Source organism: Hyperoodon ampullatus, assembly GCF_949752795.1.
Source record: "Hyperoodon ampullatus genome assembly, chromosome: 18".
NCBI lineage: Eukaryota > Metazoa > Chordata > Mammalia > Artiodactyla > Ziphiidae > Hyperoodon > Hyperoodon ampullatus.
In genome coordinates this window covers 37,718,044-37,739,299 of record NC_136931.1, presented here as the reverse complement: position 1 = coordinate 37,739,299, position 21,256 = coordinate 37,718,044, and the positions used below count along the sequence as shown (strand labels likewise).

The 21,256-nt window shown below is 40.7% G+C and overlaps 1 protein-coding gene across 1 annotated transcript in view; it reads right to left on the bottom strand.

The window, feature by feature from the left end:
- Positions 1-1,010: 1,010 nt before the first annotated feature.
- Positions 1,011-21,256, bottom strand: part of MYLK3 (myosin light chain kinase 3) — a gene marked incomplete at both ends in the record, with an annotated part of 44,750 nt that continues 24,504 nt past the window's right edge. Inside the window, 5 exons of the mRNA XM_079723665.1 lie at positions 1,011-1,070; positions 2,031-2,163; positions 3,132-3,284; positions 4,458-4,586; positions 17,957-18,027. Coding sequence (XP_079579791.1) covers positions 1,011-1,070; positions 2,031-2,163; positions 3,132-3,284; positions 4,458-4,586; positions 17,957-18,027 — 546 coding nt within the window. The remainder of the gene's footprint in view (positions 1,071-2,030; positions 2,164-3,131; positions 3,285-4,457; positions 4,587-17,956; positions 18,028-21,256) is intronic.

Below are 21,256 nucleotides of genomic sequence, written 5' to 3'. Positions count from 1 at the left end.
TGTTGCATGGCTAATTAAAAATTAAAAGTAACTAAAAACTTCTGACCCAAGAAGGTCATGAGAATAGCACAAAAACTTCCTTACAACTAAGGAAATTTAAAGGATTGTTTCCTTTTGAATAATAAAGTACTCCTTGTTAATCATTTCTTGAAGTTAGTTAAGTGATGGGTATATACCTGATAAAACAGTAGGAGAGCAGTTTTCATTTGTTTTCTCTTGATGCATCATTTCTGTGTTTCTCTCAGAAAAGCTGAACATCATTACATTCTTATCTCTCTTTCACATATTACATACCAGTTCCCAGACTTACTAGACCATAGATTCATAACTGTGGAAGAGAGATCAGGAGGGAGACTGCCAATGTCAGGACAGGGCAGAATTAGGAGAGGGTAGAGGTATGTACAGATTTTAAAAGCATATTCAAAACTATCATTGCTCTGATATAACCATGACAGTCAGTACATTTTGAAATTTCAAAGAATATTAAAGGATGCATGTTTTGATTCTCCAAAGGGAGCACAAGCTAAAACAAGTTTGAGGATCTCTGCCCTAAATCCACATTGCTTCACACTAGGGCAACAAATGTAGTACAAAATGTTAGCTCACACTTGAGCAAGTCAAAAAGCTAGGAATTCTTTGCACTGGAGGAGGTAACACTGACTAACATGCCCTGCGTGATAGTCCACTGGGTTCTTTAATCAGAGTAAGCTTAGACTTTAAATTTGACATATGCAAAGTAGAAGCTTTCCTACCTACCTAAAGCATGCCTACACTTATCACCAAAAGTAGGTACACTTGAAAAGTAATCACAGCATTTCAACTGATCTTATAAGGCAGAAAAAAGTTCTTAGGTCAGTCTCTCTACAGCCACTTTTCATCCACAAGGAAGGCAACAGCCATAACCTTTTTTTACAAAATAAGTAGAAGGCCAGATTATTAAAAATCTTCAGTCATGACTTCACCACCAGTCTCAGTAATTTCTGGGCCCATGGGAGCAGCAGAGTTGAGGATTAGGGACAAGGTGGAAATTTCCTTAACCTGTTGGCAGCAGTCACCACGTAGAAGTGTTTCTTAAGGTAAGGAGAGAAAAAAGGGAGGGAAAATGGCATATTTTTAGATCAATTACTTTAAGAGGAAACAATAAAAGGACTTGCTTAAGTTTAGCCACTTGGGTTTGTTTAAAATTGATAACTAAAGGGGAAAAGAAGATTCTAGCAAAATTATAGAAAAACAGTCACATGACTTTCAGGGGCATGTTTAGAGCAAGTTTGAAGTGAGAAAATATGTTATCCTACCCTTTTCATGTGAAAAATGGAGCACCCTAGAATGGTATTTTTCAAATTGTAACTCACAACCCACCAGTGGGTCATGAAATCAAATTGGTGGGGCATGACTAACAACTTTTTTTAAATGAAACTAAATATCATAGAATAGAAAATATCAGAGTGCATCACACTCTGTGGAGCAAATGTCGCAGTATTTTTGTTTCACATGTGTGCGAGTATACGTGTACTTGTATACTGGCTCTCTGGGTAAAGCATTTTGGTTTGTTTTTTATTGAAGATCTAAGCCAATATCAAAATGTTGGAAAGTCACTTCCCTGGAGGACAATTGTTTTTAAGATACATTCTATGTCCATGGTTCCAAAGAGTTCTGTTGTAAACAAAATTATAAAGCTTTTAAAGCCTAATAGGGCTTTCTTAGGCCCTTTTTCTAAAATGTGGAGGAATCATCCTCAAGCTACAGGCAGTTAGTTCTGAGCACTGCACTGCGATGTTCATTGAGAACACATGCTCAAACTTCATTCTGTCACTTCAGGTGTTCACATAGTATGAATTAAATGCTATTTTTATGCCAGTCACTTTTAGTCTGTGGCATTTTTTAATCAAGGTAACAGGTTTTTGACATGAGACTTTTTTCCCCCTAAATAATCTATTTAGAAGCAAAACGTAAGTAAAAACTTAGTATACTTCTTTCAAAGGACATTTTAAGAAAACAAATGCTGCTTTTACTAAATGAAAAACAGATACCTTCCATTTCCTCTGAGCCATGTATTTCTGCAGCAATAGTTGGGATTTGAGACGAACTTTCGATTTAGAAGCTTTGGCAGGCAAGTTATTCAACCACTCATGTTTCAGGCACTGTGTGGCACTCATTCTGCAGCTGTGAAATCAAACAGCAGGTGAGATTTTTAGTTGGGGTTCCATTTTTCTGGCTATCCAAAATCTGTTTAATTGGTAGGAAGCTGAGTCAGTGGAACAGATTAATCATGTAAGCAGATTCATGCCACGTACTAAAAAAAGACCTCCTACTACCTAAAATTCCCATCCTTAAAAGTGCAAGACTGCCGTTAGCAAAATGTTCCCTGCCCTCTATTGAGGAGATGTGTCCTAGTGATTAATCACCACCTCCCAGAGAGAGCTGGGGAATCAAGGCAGGACAGTAGGAGGGCCAGCTGTGCCTGGAATTGCTCTTAAGAAGTAAAGAGCATGAGCCTTGAAAGAAGCTCATCTTTCTTCACAGAGAATAATGTCAACTTGTTCATCTGAATTAGAAATATATTTCTTCTCACATAACTTTTCACAATAAGGAAGAAACAAAACAGTCAAGGCCAGGGAACGAGAGCTGTCTCAGAGCCCAGATCTTGGGCCCCATCACTTGTAGTTATTTCCATATGTCTGAGTATCGGAAAACTCAGTGTCCCAACCCATAACCTTGATATAGCTACTGAAAACGAAGTAGGTCTTCATCACCAAGAAATAAGGTTTTCTGTCTTTTATTCTGGGGAATAACAACTGCATATCTCAACTTTTTTTCAACATTAGCCTATGAAAAGCAATAACTTGGAAATAGGCCTAATTTGTAAATATGGTCCTTTCTAAAACTCTTGTCTAGATTTTATGCTCCTAGTTGCTTGTTTCTTAACTGACTTCCTTTGTCCCTTTCCCTGCTACCTTTTCTTTTTTTCCCCCAAAGAAGTAGCAGACTAAGAAATCCTGGACAGAATCGGTCTACAGGGAGAAAGGACCATTCGCTTCAGCAGTCCTGCCCAGCACCAGCCTGATTTCCACAGCACTCAAATGGATGGTCACCATCAGGATGGATCATGGGTGACAAGCAATAAAGGGTACCTCTTCTCTTTGATCAGCAACCGGGAGACAAAGTCCTTGGCCTCCTCTGACAGCCCTTCAAAGGTGTCAGCATCAAAATTCCAGCTACAGTTCACAATGAAATTCATGGTCTCTGCATCTGTTTCCCCTAGAAATGGGGACAAACCACTGAGCCTACAGAGGAGAGAAAGGACTGTCAGTATGTGGAAGCTATACCAACACACATCGACAAGATAGAGAAGCCTCTTACAAGGTCAAGCAGAACTAACCAGAACCAAGAGGGTTCAAAAGAAAAGCACCCCCATTGCCTCTCCACAGGAGAAGTCCAGTGCGCTCAATAAAGGAAGTGGAAACACTGACAGCAGGGAGAGTGGTGGAATAAGTCCCCTATCATGCTCACCACATTCCCCCTTACCCTGAAGTAAAGAGTAAATTGGGGTCCAACCAAATATGCCCATTTATCAGGTACATTTGACTGAATATTAAGATAGCTTGGCATGTCTCTGAGACTACCCAGGCCTCAGGGGCCAAAGGAAAACTGGCTTTATTAGGCTCCTCTAGAGGAGGGCAGAGAGATGAGACAACTTCACTGGCTGGCCTTGGGCCACAATATTCCCCAACCTGGTGTAGCACACACACAAAGTGTGGGGAAACAGTTAAACTGTAATAATAAGACTGGGAGCAAAGCTTGATTTTGTTGAGCCTCTGAGGAAATAGCTGAGGGATGTCCACAGTTGGAGAGAGAGGAGGACATTTAGTCTGTACACAGATCTCTTCTCAGCCCATCCTAACTCTGCTTCTTCAGCCCACAGAAAACAGGGAGTGCAGAGCAGAGGGACAAAGTTAGAAGATGCAGGAGCTGTGCCCTGCCCTGCCCTCCCCTCTCCTTACCGCTTCAGTGCACTCCAGCCCCACTTGCACCACAGCTCCTGCATTTCTTTGCCAGAGGGCTTTCTCTCCAGTGGAAGCTGATTTATCCACCCAGAAGTTTCGGGGAATTAATAACTCTGGGACCAGCCCACTGGCAACAACTGATTAGAGTCAGTGTATTAATACCGCAACTCCCTCCCCCACTAGCTGGCCTAGCTCTGAGTGGGTGTCCCACAGTGGGCCCCAGTTCCCTGCAGGATTAAACTCCAGGTGCCCGCAGTGGTTACTGACTCCACAACACACACTTTACTGGCTGCCTTCCTTCCCCATTTCACTTCCCCACTTCTCTGTTGGCTTTTCTTAGGGATGCCTCCCCAATAAACTCCTTGCCCTCAAATTTTTGCTGCTTCTAAGGATACCCAAACTAAGACAAATGGCCCCCATTCCCAGTGGGGCGTCAGGCCCCTGGGTACTCACAGCATGTAGGTGATGACTCCCACACTCCACATGTCCGTTGGGAACGAGACAAACTCGTAATTGACGACTTCCGGGGCCAGGAACTCCGGAGTGCCAAAGTTCACCTTCAGCTTCTCCCGAGGCTTGTACCTGGGGAGGAGGGGTGCAGAGGACAATGGGAGTGAGCCCTGAGAGAAGATGTGGATGCCCAGCTAATTCCTGGGCGGGGGGGCGCTAAAGACTCCCCAAACCTTGCTGTCAGCCATGTTTTCTGGACATCATATCACACCACGCTTGTTTTACTGGGAAATCATCACACACCGAGGCCCTAAATGCAGACTTTCCTAAGTCACTGTGGAGAATAAGAAAACCACAGTCCTCCTCCTCCTCCAGGTATTTACAATCTGAAAAAGAGGGAAGATCAATATATCTTAATCAAAAAGAGGGAAGATCAATATATCTTATGTGACTGGCCTGCAGTCACAAGGATGAGCACAAACAACCTGTGTAGAAGCTGTGTGGGGAGGACTGCTCTATTGTGCATCATGGTTAAAGGGAAGACGATAGGAGTTATAGAAACAGGCAAAATGCTCAACATCACTGATCATCAGGGAAATGCAAATCAAAACCACAATGAGATATTACCTCACACTATCAGAAAAAAATAGAAAATTGCAAATGTTGGCTAGGATGTGAAGAAATTAGAACCTTGTCAGTAGGAATGTAAAAGGGAGCAGCTGCTATGGAAAACAGTATGGCAGTTCTTCAAAAAATTTTTTAAAGAACTACCATATGATGCAGGAATCCTACTTCTGGGTATATATCCAAAAGAATTAAAAGCAGAGTCTTGAAGAGATATTTATACACCCATGTTCATAGCAGCATTATTCAGAATAACCAAAAGGTAGAAGCAACCCAACTGTCCATCAGCAGATGAATGGATAAACAAAATGTGGTATATACATAAAATATGATATTATTCAGCCTTAAAAAGAAAGGAAATTCTGACATATGTTGTAATATGGGTGAACTTTGAAGACATTACAATAAGTGAAATAAGCCAGTCACAAAAAGGCAAATACTGTATGATTCCACTTATATGAGGTTCCCAGTGTAGTTAATTCAGAGACAGAAGGTAGGATGCTGGTTTCCAGGTGCTGAAAGCAGGAGGAAAATGAGGGGTAGTTGTTTACTGGGTACAGAGTTTCAGTTTTGCAAGGTAAAAAAAGCTCTGGAGATTGGTTGCACAACAATATGAACATATTTAAAGACTACTGTAACTAATCTTGAAAATTGCTAACATGGTAAATTTTATGTTATGTGTATTTTATACAATTACAAAAAGAAAAAGAACTAGAAAAAGTATTCTGGACATGAAGTTTAAGGAAGGCTAGGAAGAGAATTGATGGCTGTATGGGGAAGGGGTTGGAGAAAGTTGGGTTTTAGAATCAATCTTGAAAAAGAAGAAAACCTCTAGCTGAAATTTAATGGGCAGCAAAAAAGATGTCCTTCAGTTGGAGAATGGATAATATAAAGTATGGCACATCTAGACAATGGAATAGTATTCAACACTTAAAAACAATAAAAAAGAGATTCTCAGAAAGATAGACAAGATGAAGAGGCAGAGGGCTATCTACCAGATGAAGGAACAAGATAAAACCCCAGAAAAACAACTCAATGAAGTGGACATAGGCAATCTTCCAGAAAAAGAATTCAGAATAATGATAGTGAAGATGATGCAGGACCTCAGGAAAAGAATGGAGGCAGAGATCGAGAAGATGCAAGAAATGTTTAATAAAGATCTAGAAGAATTAAAGTACAAACAAACAGAGATGAACCATACAATAACTGAAATGAAAACTACACTAGAAGGAATCAATAGCAGAATAACTGAGGCAGAAGAACGGATAAGGGACCTGGAAGACAGAAAGGTGGAATTCACTGCTGCAGAACAGAATAAAGAAAAAAGAATGAAAACAAATGAAGATAGCCTAAGAGACACCTGGAACAACATTAAATGCAACAAAAATCGCATTATAGGGGTCCCAGAATGAGAAGAGAGAGAGAAAGGACCCTAGAAAACATTTGAAGAGATTATACTCAAAAACTTCCCTAACATGGGAAAGGAAATAGCTACCCAAGACCAGGAAGCTCAGAGAGTCACATACAGGATAAACCCAAGGAGAAATACGCCAAGACACATAGTAATCAAATTGGCAAAAATTAAAGACAAAGAAAAATTATTGAAAGCAGCAAGGGAAAAACAACAAATAACATACAAGGGAACTGCCATAAGGTTAACAGGTGATTTCTCAGCAGAAACTCTACAAGCCAGAAGGGAGTGACGTGATATACTTAAAGTGATGAAAGGGAAGAACCTACAACCAAGATTACTCTACCCAGCAAGGATCTCATTCAGATTTGATGGAGAAATCAAAAGATTTACAGACAAGCAAAAGCTAAGAGAATTCAGCACCACCAAACCAGCTTTACAACAAATGCTAAAGGAGCTTCTCTAAGTGGGAAACACAAGAGAAGAAAAGGACCTACAAAACAAAACCCAAAACAATTAGGAAAATTGTAATAGGACCATACATATCAATAATTACCTTAAACGTGAATGGACTAAATGTTCCAACCAAAAGACAGAGGCTCGCTGAATGGATACAAAAACAAGACCCATATATATGCTGTCTACAAGAGACCCACTTCAGACCTAGGGACACATACAGACTGAAAGTGAGGGAATGGAAAAAGATATTCCATGCAAATGGAAATCAAAAGAAAGCTGGAGTAGCAATACTCATCAGATAAAATAGACTTTAAAATAAAGAATGTTACAAGACACAAGGAAGGACACTACATAATGGTCAAGGGATCAATCCAAGAAGAAGATATAACAATTATAAATATATATGCACCCAACACAGGAGCACCTCAATACATAAGGCAACTGCTAACAGCTATAAAAGAGGAAATCTACAGTAACACAATAATAGTGGGTGACTTTAACACCTCATTTACACCAATGGACAGATCATCCAAACAGAAAATTAATAGGAAACACAAGCTTTAAATGTCATAGATTTAATTGATATTTATAGGACATTCCATCCAAAAACAGCAGATTACACTTTCTTCTCAAGTGTACACAGAACATTAACCAGGATAGATCACATCTTGGGTCACAAATCAAGCCTCAGTAAATTTAAGAAAATTGAAATCATATCAAGCATCTTTTCTGACCACAACGCTATGAGATAAGAAATCAGTTACAGGGAAAAGAATGTGAAAAACACAAACACATGGAGGCTAAACAATACGTTACTGAATAACGAAGAGATCACTGAAGAAATCAAAGAGGAAATAAAAAATACCTAGAGACAAATGACAGTGAAAACACGATGATCCAAACCTATGGGATGCAGCAAAAGCAGTTTTAAGAGGGAAGTTTGTAGCTATACAAGCCTCCCTCAAGAAACAAGAAATATCTCAAGTAAACAATCTAATGTTACACCTAAATGTTACACCTAAACTAGAGAAAGAACAAACAAAACCCAGAGTTAGCAGAAGGAAAGAAATCATAAAGATCAGAGCAGAAATAAATGCAATAGAAACAAAGAAAACAATAGCAAAGATCAATAAAACTAAAAGCTGGTTCTTTGAGAAGATAAACAAAATTGATAAACCATTAGCCAGACTCATCAAGAAAAAGAGGGAGGGGACTCAAATCAATAAAATTAGAAATGAAAAAGGAGAAGTTACAACAGACACCGCCAAAATACAAAGCACCCTAAGAGACTACTACAAGCAACTCTATGCCAATAAAATGGATAACCTGGAAGAAATGGAAAAATTCTTAGAAAGGTATAACCTTCCAAGACTGAACCAGGAAGCAATAGAAAATATGAACAGACCAATCACAAGTAATGGAATTGAAACTGTGATTAAAAATCTTCCAACAAACAAAAGTCCAGGACCAGATGGCTTCACAGGTGAATTCTATCAAACATTTAGAGAAGAGCTAACACCCATCCTTCTCAAACTCTTCCAAAAAATTACAGTGGAAGGAACACTCCCAAACTCATTCTATGAGGCCACAATCACCCTGATACCAAAACCAGACAAAGATACTGCAAAAATAGAAAATTACAGACCAATATCACTGATGAATATAGATGCAAAAATCCTCATCAAAATACTAGCAAACAGAATCCAACAACACATTAAAAGGATCATATACCATGATCAAGTGGGATTTATCCCAGGGATGCAAGGATTCTTCAATGTATGCAAATCAATCAATGTGATACACCATATTAACAAATTGAAGAATAAAAACCATATGATCATCTCAATAGATGCAGAAATAGCTTTTGACAATATTCAACACCGATTTATGATAAAAACTCTCCAGCAAGTGGGCATAGAGGGAACCTACTTCAACATAATAAAGGCCATGAGACAAACCCACAGCAAACATCATTCTCAATAGTGAAAAACTGAAAGCATTTCCTCTAAGATCAGGAACAAGACAAGGATGTCCACTCTCACCACTATTATTCTACATAGTTTTGGAAGTCCTGGGCACAGCAATCAGAGAAGAAAAAGGAATAAAATGACTACAGGGCTTCCCTGGTGGCGCAGTGGTTGAGAGTCCGCCTGCTGATGCAGGGGACACGGGTTCATGCCCCGGTCTGGGAAGATCCCACATGCCATGGAGCGGCTGGACCCATGAGCCATGGCTGCTGAGCCTGTGAGTCCGGAGCCTGTGCTCCGCAACGGGAGAGGCCACAACGGTGAGAGGCCCGCATACCACAAAAAAAAAAAAGGACTACAGATTGGAAAAAAAGAAGTAAAACTGTCACTGTTTGCAGATGACATTATACTCTACATAGAGAATCCTAAAGATACTACCAGGAAACTACTAGAGCTAATCCGTAAATTTTGTAAAGTTGCCAGATAGAAAATTAATGCACAGAAATCTCTTGCATTCTTATACACTAATGATGAAAAATCTGAAAGAGAAATTAGGGAAACACTCCCATTTACCATTGCAACAAAAAGAATAGAACACCTAGGAATAAACCTACCGAGGGAGACAAAAGACCTGTATGTAGAAAACTATAAGACACTGATGAAAGAAATTAAAGATAATACCGACAGATGGAGAGATGTTCTTGGATTAGAAGAATCGATACTATGAAAATGACTATACTACCCAAATCAATCTACAGATTCAATGCAATCCCTATCAACTTACCAATGGCATTTTAATACAGAACTAGAGCAAAAAAATCTTAAAATTTGTATGGAGACACAAAAGACCCCAAATAGCCAAAGCAGTCTTGAGGGAAAAAAACTGGAGCTGGAGGAATCAGGCTCCCTGCCTTCAGACTATACTACAAACCTACAGTAATCAAGACAATATGCTACTGCCACAAAAACAGAAATATAGATCAATGGAACAAGATAGAAAGCCCAGAGATAAACCCATGCACCTATGGTCAACTAATCTATGACAAAGGAGGCAAGGATATACGATGGAGAAAAGACAGTCTCTTCAATAACTAGTGCTGGGAAAACTGGACAGCTACATGTAGAAGAATGAAATTAGAACACTCCCTAACACCATACACAAAAATAAACTCAAAATGGATTAGAGACCTAAATGTAAGACTGGACACTATAAAACTCTTAGAGGAAAACATAAGAAGAACACTCTGACATAAATCACAGCAAGATCTTTTTTGATCCACCTTCTAGATTAATGGAAATAAAAACAAAAATAAACAAATGGGACCTAATGAAGCTTAAAAGCTTTTGCACAGCAAAGGAAACCATAAACAAGACAAAAAGACAACCCTCAGAATGGGAGAAAATATTTGCAAATGAATCATCGGACAAAGGATTAATCTCCAAAATATTTAAACAGCTCATGCCGCTCAATACTAAAAAAACAAACAACCCAATCCAAAAATGAGAAGACCGAAATAGACATTTCTCCAAAGAAGACATACAGATGGCCAAGAAGCAAATGAAAAGCTGCTCAACATCACTAATCATTAGAGAAATGCAAATCAAAACTACAATGAGGTATCACCTCACACCAGTTAGGATGGGCATCATCAGAAAATCTACAAACAACAAATGCTGGAGAGGGTGTGGAGAAAAGGGAACCCTCTTGCACTGTTGGTGGGAATGTAAATTGATACAGCCACTATGGAGAACAGTATGGAGGTTCCTTAAAAAACTAAAAATAGAATTACCATATGACCCAGCAATCCCACTACTGGGCATATACCCTGAGAAAACCATAATTCAAAAAGACATGCACCCTAATGTTCATTGCAGCACTATTTACAATAGCCAGGTCATGGAAACAATCTAAATGCCCACTGACAGACCAATGGATAAAGAAGATGTGGTACATATATACAATGGAATATTACTCAGCCATAAAAAGTAACAAAAGTGGGTCATTTGTAGAGACGTGGATGCATCTAGATGCTGTCATACGGAGTGAAGTTAAGTCAGAAAGAGAAAAACAAATACCGTATATTAACACATATATGTGGAACCTAGAAAATGGTACAGATATACCGGTTTGCAGGGCAGAATTGAGACACAGAAGTAGAGAACAAACATATGGACACCAAGGGGGGAAAGCGGCGGGGTGTGTGGGTTGTGGTGTGATGAATTGGGAGATTGAGATTGTCATGTATACACTGACGTGTATAAAATGGATGACTAATAAGAACCTGTTGTACAAAAAAATAAATAAAATAATTCTTTAAATAAATAAATAAATTTAGTGATAAAAAAAGAATCATCAATCCATGAAAAGACATGGAAGAACTTTTACAATCTACAAACAGTAAGTGCTGGAGAGGGTGCAGAGAAAAGGGAACCCTCTTGCACTGTTGGTGAGAATGTAAATTGATACAGCCACTGTGGAGAACCGTATGGAGGTTCCTTAAAAAACTAAAACTAGAACTACCATTCGATGCAGCAATATCACTACTGGGCATATACCCTGAGAAAACCATAATTCAAAAAGACACATGTATCCCAGTGTTCATTGCAGCACTATTTACAATAGCCAGGACATGGAAACAACCTAAATGTCCATCCACAGAGGAGTGGATAAAGAAGATGTGGAACATATATACAATGGAATATTACTCAGCCACAAAAAGAAATGAAATTGGGTCATTTGTAGAGATGTGGATGGACCTAGACACTGTCATACAGAGTGAAGTAAGTCAGAAGGAGAAAAACAAGTATCGTATATTAATGCATATATGTGGAATGTAGAAAAATGGTACAGATGAGCCGATTTGCAGGGCAGGAATAGAAAGGCAGACATAGAGAACGGATGTGTGGACACAGGGGGGAAGGGGAGGGTGGGATGAATTGGGAGATTAGGTTTGACATAAATACACTACCACGTGTAAAATAGATAGCTAGTGGGAACCTGCTGTATAGCATAGGCAGCTCAGCTTGGTACTCTGTGATGTTCTAGATGGGCGGGATGGGGTGGGGGGAGGGAGGTCCAAGAGGGAAGGGATATATGTATACATATAACTGATTCACTGCACTGTACAGCAGAAACTAACACAACATTGTAAAGCAATTATACTCCAATAAAAATAAATAAATAAAATGGATAACCAACAAGGACCTGCTGTATAGCACAGGAAACTCTGCCCAATATTATGTAACAACCTAAATGGGAAAAGAATTTGAAAAAGAATAGGTACATGTATATGTATAACTGAATCAGTTTGCTGTACACCTAAAACTAACACAACATTGTTAATCAACTATACTCCAATATAAAATAAAAAGTTTAAAAGAAAAGCATATTGCTAAGTGAAAGAAGCCAGTCTGAAAAGGCTACATACTGTATGATTCCAAATATATGACATTCTGGAGAAGGCAAAACTGTGGAGACAGTAAAAAATCCGTGGTTGCCAGGGATTGGGGAGGAGGGAGAGATAAACAGGTGAAGCACAGAGGATTTTTAGGGCAGTGAAAATACTTTGTATGATACTATAATGATGAATACATGTCATCATACATTTGTCCAAACCCATAGAATGTACAACACCAAGAGTGAACCTAAATTTAAACTGTGGACTTTGGGTGATTATGATGTGTCAATGTAGGCTTATCAATGGTGATGAGGGGAGGCTTTGCATGTGTGGGGACAGGGGATAAATGGGTAATCCCTGTTCCTTCCCCCCAATTTTGATGTGTATCTAAAACTCCTCTAAAAAATGAAGTGTTAATTTAAAAAAATTAATGGGCACTTCCTATTCGCCAGATACAATGCTAAAAGTTTCACTTATATAAAATTTTCATCCTCACAACAACCCTATGAAGTAGGTAAGTTTATTGTCCCCATTTTACAGATGAGGCAATTGAGAAACAGAGAAGAATAAAATAAATATCCTGCCAATGTGACCTGATTCCTTTAAATCAGGGATGTGAGTTTTCAAAATACAGTCTCTTCTTTTCCAAATTTTCTGAGAGTCAGGCAAATGCAGACCCTGAGCCAACACAGACCATACTCATCCAGTGAAAGAGCAACAAAGATCACCTTGGTGGCTGAGTTGTGGCGGGAAGCCAGGGAGGGGAGGAGAGCTAGAGCCTTCCTCTGGCAGCCTGTTCCTCCCCTGCACTGGCACCTGACTGGAGCCTCGGGGCCAAGGAGCCAAACTGAGAGGAACAGGCTTCCCCTTGAGGAGAGAAGGTCCAGGCTCTCAGCCCCTGGACGTCCCTTTCCCAGGATGCATTCTTGTTTCCACTGCTTCATCTGCCCCACAGCCACATCCTGTATCATGTGACTTTGTAGTTCCTTCCACTAGAGATGGCATATATTGCCCCATCCCATTGATGGTGAGCTTGGCCACATGAGCTGCTTTGGCCAGTGGAATGTGGGTGGACATGACGGTGGGCCAATTCCAAGCTAGGCTGTAGGAGCGTACCCTCTTGCTCCTCAGCCATCACCATGAGAAGAGAATGAGACACACCTAGAACAGACCTGTCCTCACTGACCTGCATCCAAGCCCAGTTCAACTCAGCCTAGATCAGTGACTCCCAACCAGTGGTGTGTGGGTAAAAGTTTAACAACCAGCTATCTGATTTTCTTTTAAGTTTTGATTTGTAGCATTTGCCAATCATGTAAATACTGATTTCACTGTGTCTGATTTAAAAGTACCATCACTATGTCACTGAATGAAGAGGTGGGAAGAGATCGGCAATAGCACACTATTCTATAGTCTTTCCACCATATAGATAACAATCTGCGTAAATAAACGCATGAGCATAAATAATTGTGAAATGTAGTGAAATAATTAGGAAGTGTTAACTTTTTAAAATGTAATATCTTTGTTTTTAAATAATTTATTTAATTGTAAGCTTATACAATTTAATTTTTAAAAATGGCTATGTTTATCAACTGACTTACAAGGTTCCTTATCAGGAGCTAGTATAAGTTGGGTCCAGCATACTAATTCCCCAGCTGACTCGAAAATATGTGGAGGAAAATAAACAATTGGTGTCTTAAGTCACTGCATTTGGGGGTGATTTGTTATACATCAGTACTGTAGCAATAGTTAACTGATCCAACCACCCCAAAGCTGTGTCAAAATATCCACTAAGACCCCCCTCTCCAGATTCCCAGCGCGAGGCCCTCTGTGATCATAAGGTCACATATGAGGTTGCAGCCTCATAAGGTTTGAGATAGGCACCTCCTCGCCCTGCCGAAGGATCTGATGAAATGGGCTTAGATTCCAATCTGAGCACTGGACTGGGAGTCAGGAGGCTCATCCCTGCACCCAACATTCTGGAGACCAAGATAATTAAACAAGGTACTTCCCATTCTGTCTCCATTCTCGACCCCTTGACATGTCCCTACTTAGACCCACTGATGACTCTCACCACCCAGCCTGGTGTAAAACTGGTCCCTCTTGGGCTTCCCTGGTGGCACAGTGGTTGAGAGTCCGCCTGCCGATGCAGGGGACACGGGTTCGTGCCCCGGTCCGGGAAGATCCCACATGCCGCGGAGCGTCTGGGCCCGTGAGCCATGGCCGCTGAGCCTGAGCATCCGGAGCCTGTGCTCCGCAATGGGAGAGGCCACAACAGTGAGAGGCCCGCGTACCGCAAAAAAAAAAAAACCTGGTCCCTTTTGCTAGATGTCAGAGTCTCTGAAGATTTGTATGGCCCCACTCTACTGGAGGTCATACCTGCACTCACAATCTCAGCGCCTTCTCACAGCCCCACCCAGAAATACAACTGTACTTTCTATAGTTCGTGTTACGGGGAAATTTTGTCATTTCCTCCCTCTTTACAAACATTTAACTATTCTGGAGCATAAAGCATGCTCTCTCAAACTGCACATTCCCCCCACAGATCCCTCCTTTTAGAAGGACACACTTCCCAGGAAGCAGGCCAATTTGTCAAAAACCAATCTGCCAAAGAATCTTTTTGCTGAATGACCAGTTTGCCAGACTATTGAGGATGCTTTTGATGTTTTCCTTTCATCTCACAGCCAGAACCTGTGAACCTGTCAGCCCAGTTCCACTAAGTGCAATTTCCTGAGTACCACGTTTTCTGACACCTGCACTTCTCCAGTGCCCAGCAGTTTTTCGTGGGTGGCTTTCTCTTAAATATGGCTCCCTGGGAGTTCCCTGGTTGTCTAGTAGGTAAGACTCTGTGCTCCCAATGCAGGGGGTGCAGGTTCGATCCCTGGTCAGGGAACTAAGATCCCACATGCTGTGCAGCCAAAAAATTAAAATTAAAAATATGGCTCCCTGTGTTTACTTTCTTGAACTTGCCCTCTACCTCTGGTCCCACTGGCAAAATTATTGCCATTAATGCCCTTAACCAGATTAACAAATTTGACTGACAGTTTGGAATAGATTTTTAAAATTTTTTTATTGAAATATAGATTTACGATGTTGTGTTTGTTTCAGGTGTAAAGCAAAGTGATTCAGATATATATATATATATATATATATATATATATATATATATATATATATATATATATATATATATATATATATATATATATTCCTTTTTAGATTCTTTTCCATTATAGGCTATTACAAAATATTGACTATAGTTCCCTGTGCTATACAGTTGGCCCTTGTTGGTTACCTATTTTATATATAGTAGTGTGTATTGGGGATAGATTTTGACTAATCGATTTTCAGTAAATTGGCCTACAACCCTTTTCACCCCCCACCATCTGAGACTCAATGGCCTATTGGATACCATTCCAACCTCTAAGCCTCCCTACTCAGGATGCCTCATTAGTGCCCTCAACTTCTACTGTGTCTTCCTTCCCCAGTCCCACCCACAGCTCCTGCCTTCCCCCAGGCCAGCCTGCTTATGCGCAGTGCACACCCTATTCTTGGTCCCTAACTGACACTATCCCTCCCGCCCCCCTCCACGCAGAGTCGTGCTGGAGCCAGTTCTCACAGGTGCACGAGAACCAATGGTGCACGTCTCCTCCCAACTCTGCACTCAGTGACGTCATGTTGGTAGCTTGAAATCAGCCAAAGTTAGCAAAGGTTACAAATCAACCCCACCTCCTCTCACGCCCCAGCCGCAGCGGGTTGTTAAACATTTACCAGCACACTACTGCCTGCAGGTAACAAAACCCTGTCCATTCGTCTCTTCTGGCTGCTCAGAGACGTCCCAGACTCCAGGAACCTCAGGTGGTTACTTCTTGCTCTGAATTCACAGTGTGTCACTGTAAATCCTCATTTGGCAATTGGTCACCTGGCATTTGGTAGGGTCCTGCATACACTAGTGTGTGAGGTCTGGATGAAGAATATATTGCCCCACAGTGAGGGAACAGTGGTTCTTAGGGGGAGGGCAAAAAAATCTTAGCTATTACAATGGCCTGCGGCTCTCCAAAGGGCCACAGTACACAACAGGTACACAATACACCTGTGGCATTACATTTCATAAGGAAGGGACCGAGGGATTAGGAAAGAAATGGTTAAAAAGGCTCTTTGTGGGGCAGGTGGAGACATGAAAAATAGGTTGAGAAACACGCCCTGGTGCATAAGGTGTGCAAGTGTATAGGATGCATCCCAATTTTATACAACATTATTTGGGAAAATATTAAGCAATTTTTTTACATTTTGGATTGAGTGTGATTTTCAGGCATCTGGGTTGGGGGATTTGGGACTGTTCATGAAATGCAGTACGCTGTGTAGTGCAGACCCTGAAGGTACAGCGCTGTGATAAGAACTTCCCTCTGCTGTTGCTCCAATACCACACTTAGCCTCCCATCCATCATGTGGGGCCCTGAAAATGCACCTTTCACACCTGCAAAGAGGTGACATTACCTCTCTAACCACTGGGGAAGTGACCTAAGAAGACCACCATTGTGGGTTTGAATGCCCCCTCCGGGAGGCCGGTGCTGGACACCAAGGCTGAGCTCAGGCACGGCTCTGCCACCATGGGGATGAAGTGCTCCTTTCTCCCCTTGTGGATGGAGTGGTAGATACTGCAAGGCTCAGAAAGTGACAAAAACAACTTCTGTGTGGAAAATGACCATTAGAGTAAGAGAAAATTTCAAGATTTGAAGCCGTGGTGTGAAGACATATCTAGAAAGTATGTGATTCTCAGAGAAATGTCATTCTTGGTGTAAATAGAATTCTGGAGGAAGCCTGGAGGATGAACATACATTTATTGCCATCTTCACAGACTGTGGATGCCCTCCCCAATGCCAAGGGTCTGCTACAACCACACCACTGGGTGTGCACGCCATGGGCAAGAGCCCTGCAGAGACACGGTGTTCATCAAGCATGAGACTGGACAGGATCCAACAGTAAAACTATACGTCACTAGGCTTTAGGCATTTTAAGGGACTTTAAGATGTTTTTTAAATTATATATGATGTTAACTTTATGCACTGAAACTTGAGAACCTAATCACCCTCATAGGATGGGTCTCCACTGCTGATGTATTATCTCATTTAGACTTCATAATTGCCCATATCAGCGGGCACTGCATTGTATCACCATTTTACCAAGATCTAACCCAGTCCTGAGTGCCTAGAACCACTTACCCATGGCACCATCCTATTTAACCTACTCATTTTCTGGAGGGCAGGGTTGGTGACGAATGCATCACACAGCCCAGTACATCTTGGCCCCAGGAGGCCTGGGGAATGAATAGAAGGAGCTGCCCAGCACCCCCATTCAGTGACCCCCTTTATCACTCCCCTCTCTGTTCACACAGGTGGTTTGAAATACTGTTAATCCCACAGCCTTTTAAGGAGAAGCAGAGCCCGCAGCACAAAGCCGCCCCCTGCAGTAGTTACAAGGCCTCTCTACGCAGTCTTTGTGAAGGCCACCAGCCTCAGTGAGAGAGCTTTCTCATATCAGTCCCAAAACTCAAAAATTGGCTGAGTTGTGGGTAACCATGTCCAAAGAGAGCCACCAAGAGTTTCCAAGGAGTTCTGTCAAAGTACCGAAATAAAACTCCCTTACCTTCTGGCCAGCCCAAAGTCAATGATCTTAATTTGGTGTCCCGTCTGATTGACACACAGTATGTTCTCAGGCTGGGAAAGAAAGAGAAGTTAGCACAGCTTAATCAACAGCTAAGAAGGTCTGAGTTCCCACACTTATTTGTCAATAGGCCTCAGTTTCCCAGCCTGCAAGGGAAAGCCCTACAGGGCAGCCCTATAGGGATGGATAGATATTGAAAATAAATGATGTGGGCTAGTGTGAGACAATAAGCAGTGGTATGGACAGTGGGGAACTGGAGAACTCCTGCCCTGTGTAAAGGGGCAGCCACTGGTCAGCTCCAGCCACTGGTCACCACACAGGAATGCAGGGCCCAGTCTCCAGAGTTCCTCAGTCCTCAAGGGAAACCAGAAATCCAGGTTTAAGTGAAAATTCCGTGCTTTTAAATTGACAACTTAATCCAATTTAAACATGCATTCATCATGTATAGGAATCAAACACGACATGTCTGGGATGCAGATTTGGCCCACAAGCTGATTGTTGTGACCATTGGCTTGGGGTGGCGGCTCCAAACCCTGGCTGCATGCTAGAATCATCAGGGAAGTCCTCAAAAGTCCCAACACCCAGGCCCCAACCCTGACCTGATTACATCAGAATCTCAGGAGTGGGACCAAATCTGCAGTAGTTTGGTCAAGGAGATCAGAGCTGCAAAATGTCAACCTGCCATTTTGTGGTGACAGCTGTGACCCACGTAATGGAGGTGCTGGACTTGACATACTTCTCTTAAGTGTTTCAGATCAGCTTGGAGGCCCTGAGGGAGACTGGAACGATCTCGTTGCTTGTGCCAGACAAATTTGGATAGGGGTAGGGGTGGAGGGCAGATGGAGAGCTTATGGTATAAAGGATCTAGAGACCTAAGGCCAGTGCCTGAGGTCCAGGGGTCCATTACCAGGGTCCCTGGACCTAGATGAGTACTTTCCCATTCCGGAAACTCAGTGTCTCCATCTGTAAAATGGGAATAATAACCTCTTCCTGCCTTCCTCCTGGGAGGGTGTGAAGATCAAATGACATAGTATCCATTAAAAACTTTCCAGCTTATGAAGCAAATGTCAGGTACTATTCCTCCTAACAGAAGTTTTTATTGTTATTTATGTTACAAAGCGGTTGTGACATTCCTCAGATAGGTTCAGGAAATTGATGATTAAAATCTTCATGTCTTGGGACTTCCCTGGTGGTGCAGTGGTTAAGAATCCGCCTGCCAATGCAGGGGACACGGGCTCGAGCCCTGGTCAGGGAAGATCCCACATGCCGCAGAACAACTGGGCCTGTGCGCCACAACTACTGAGACCACCTGCCACAACTACTGAAGCCCATGCACCTAGAGCCCATGCTCCGCAGCAAGAGAAGCCACCGCAATGAGAAGCTTGTGCACCACAAGGAAGAGTAGCTCCCACTCGCCACAATCAGAGAAAGCCCGCATGCAGCAATGAAGACCCAATGCAGCCAAAAATAAATTAATTAATTTAAAAATCCTAATAAATAAATAAAACTAAAAAAAAAATCTTCATGTCTTCTTTGTAAGGTCTAGAACAACACTGTCCAATAGAAATATAACATGAGCTACATATATAATTCAAAATTTTCTAATAGCCACATTAAATAAGTAAAAAGAAATAGGTGAACTTAATTTTCCTAAAAGCATTATTGAAATATAAATAATAAACATAAATAATAAATAAATAATAAAACATGAGATCATTAGAAAATTATCATTTTAAAGTGTACAATTCAATGGTTTTCAGTAGGTAGTTCACCACTATCTAATTTTAGAACAATTTTAGAACATAAAAAAACCCCATATTCATCAGCAGTCACTCTCCATCCTCCTCACCCACAACTCCTGGCAATCACTAATGTACTTTCTGTCTCTGTAGATTTGCCTGTTCTGGTCATTTCATATAAATGGAATCATATGAATCATAAATATGTGACCTTTTGCATCTGATTTCTTTCAGTCAGCATAATATTTTCAAGGTTAATCCATGTACCAATACTTGATTCTTTTTCATGGCTGAATAATATTCATTGTAAGGACAGTACCTACCACATTTTGTTTATCTATTCATCAGTTAGTAAACATTGGGGTTGTTTCTACTTTTTGGCTATTATGCATAATGCTGCTAAGGACATTTGTGTACAAGTTTTTGTGTTGACTTGTGTTTTCAATTCTTGAGTATATGTCTAGAAGTGAAATTGCTGGGTCATATGATAACTCTTTGTTTAACATTATAGGAACTGCCAAATTGTTTTCTAAAGTGGATGCACAACTTTACAATCCCACCAGCAATGTACGAGAGTTCCAATTTCTCCAAATCCTAGTAACACTTCTTGTCTGCCATTTTTATTTTTTATTTTAGCTAATCCAATGGGTGTGAAATAGTATCTCATTGTAGTTTTGATTTACATTTCTCTTTTGACTAATGATGTTAAAAATCTTTTCATGTGCTTATTGGCCATTTTTATATCCTCATTGGATAAATGTCTATTCACATCCTTTGCCCATTTTCAAATTTGTCTTTCTCAATGAGTTGTAAGAGTTCTTTATATATCCTAGATACAAGTCCTTTATCAGATATATGATTTGAAAATATTTTCTCCCATTCTGTGGGCTGTTATTTCATTTTCATTATGGTGTCCTTCGAAACGTAATGGTTTCTAATTTTGATGAAGTCTAATTTATCAACTTTGCTCTTCTAGCCTGAGCTTTTGATTCATATATAATATACTCCTATGCTTTCTTCTAAGAACTTTATAGTTTTAGCTCTTACATTTAGGTCTATATCCATTTTGAGTTAATTTTTGTATATATTACGAGGTAGGGGTTCAACTTTCATGTGGCTATCAAGCATGGTGTCCTAGCACCATTTGTTGAAAAGACTATTCTTTGCCCATTGAATTGTCATGGCACTTTTTTCAAAAATCTATTGATCACATATATAAGGGTTTAATTCTGGACTCTCAATTGTATTCCATTGATCTGTCTGTCTGTCCTTACATCATAATACAGTTTTGATTTCTGTAGCTTAGTAGTAAGTTTTGAAGTTGGGAAATGTGAGTCCTCCAAATTTGTCCTTCTTTTTCAAGATTGTTTTTGCTATTCTGGGTCCCATAAATTTCCATCTGAATTTTAGGATTAGATCATTAATTTCTGCAAAGAAGCCAGCTGTGATTTTGATAGAATTGCACTGAACATACAGATCATTTTGGAGAGTATTGCCATCTTAACAATATTAAGTTTTCTGATCTATGAATATGGGATGTCTT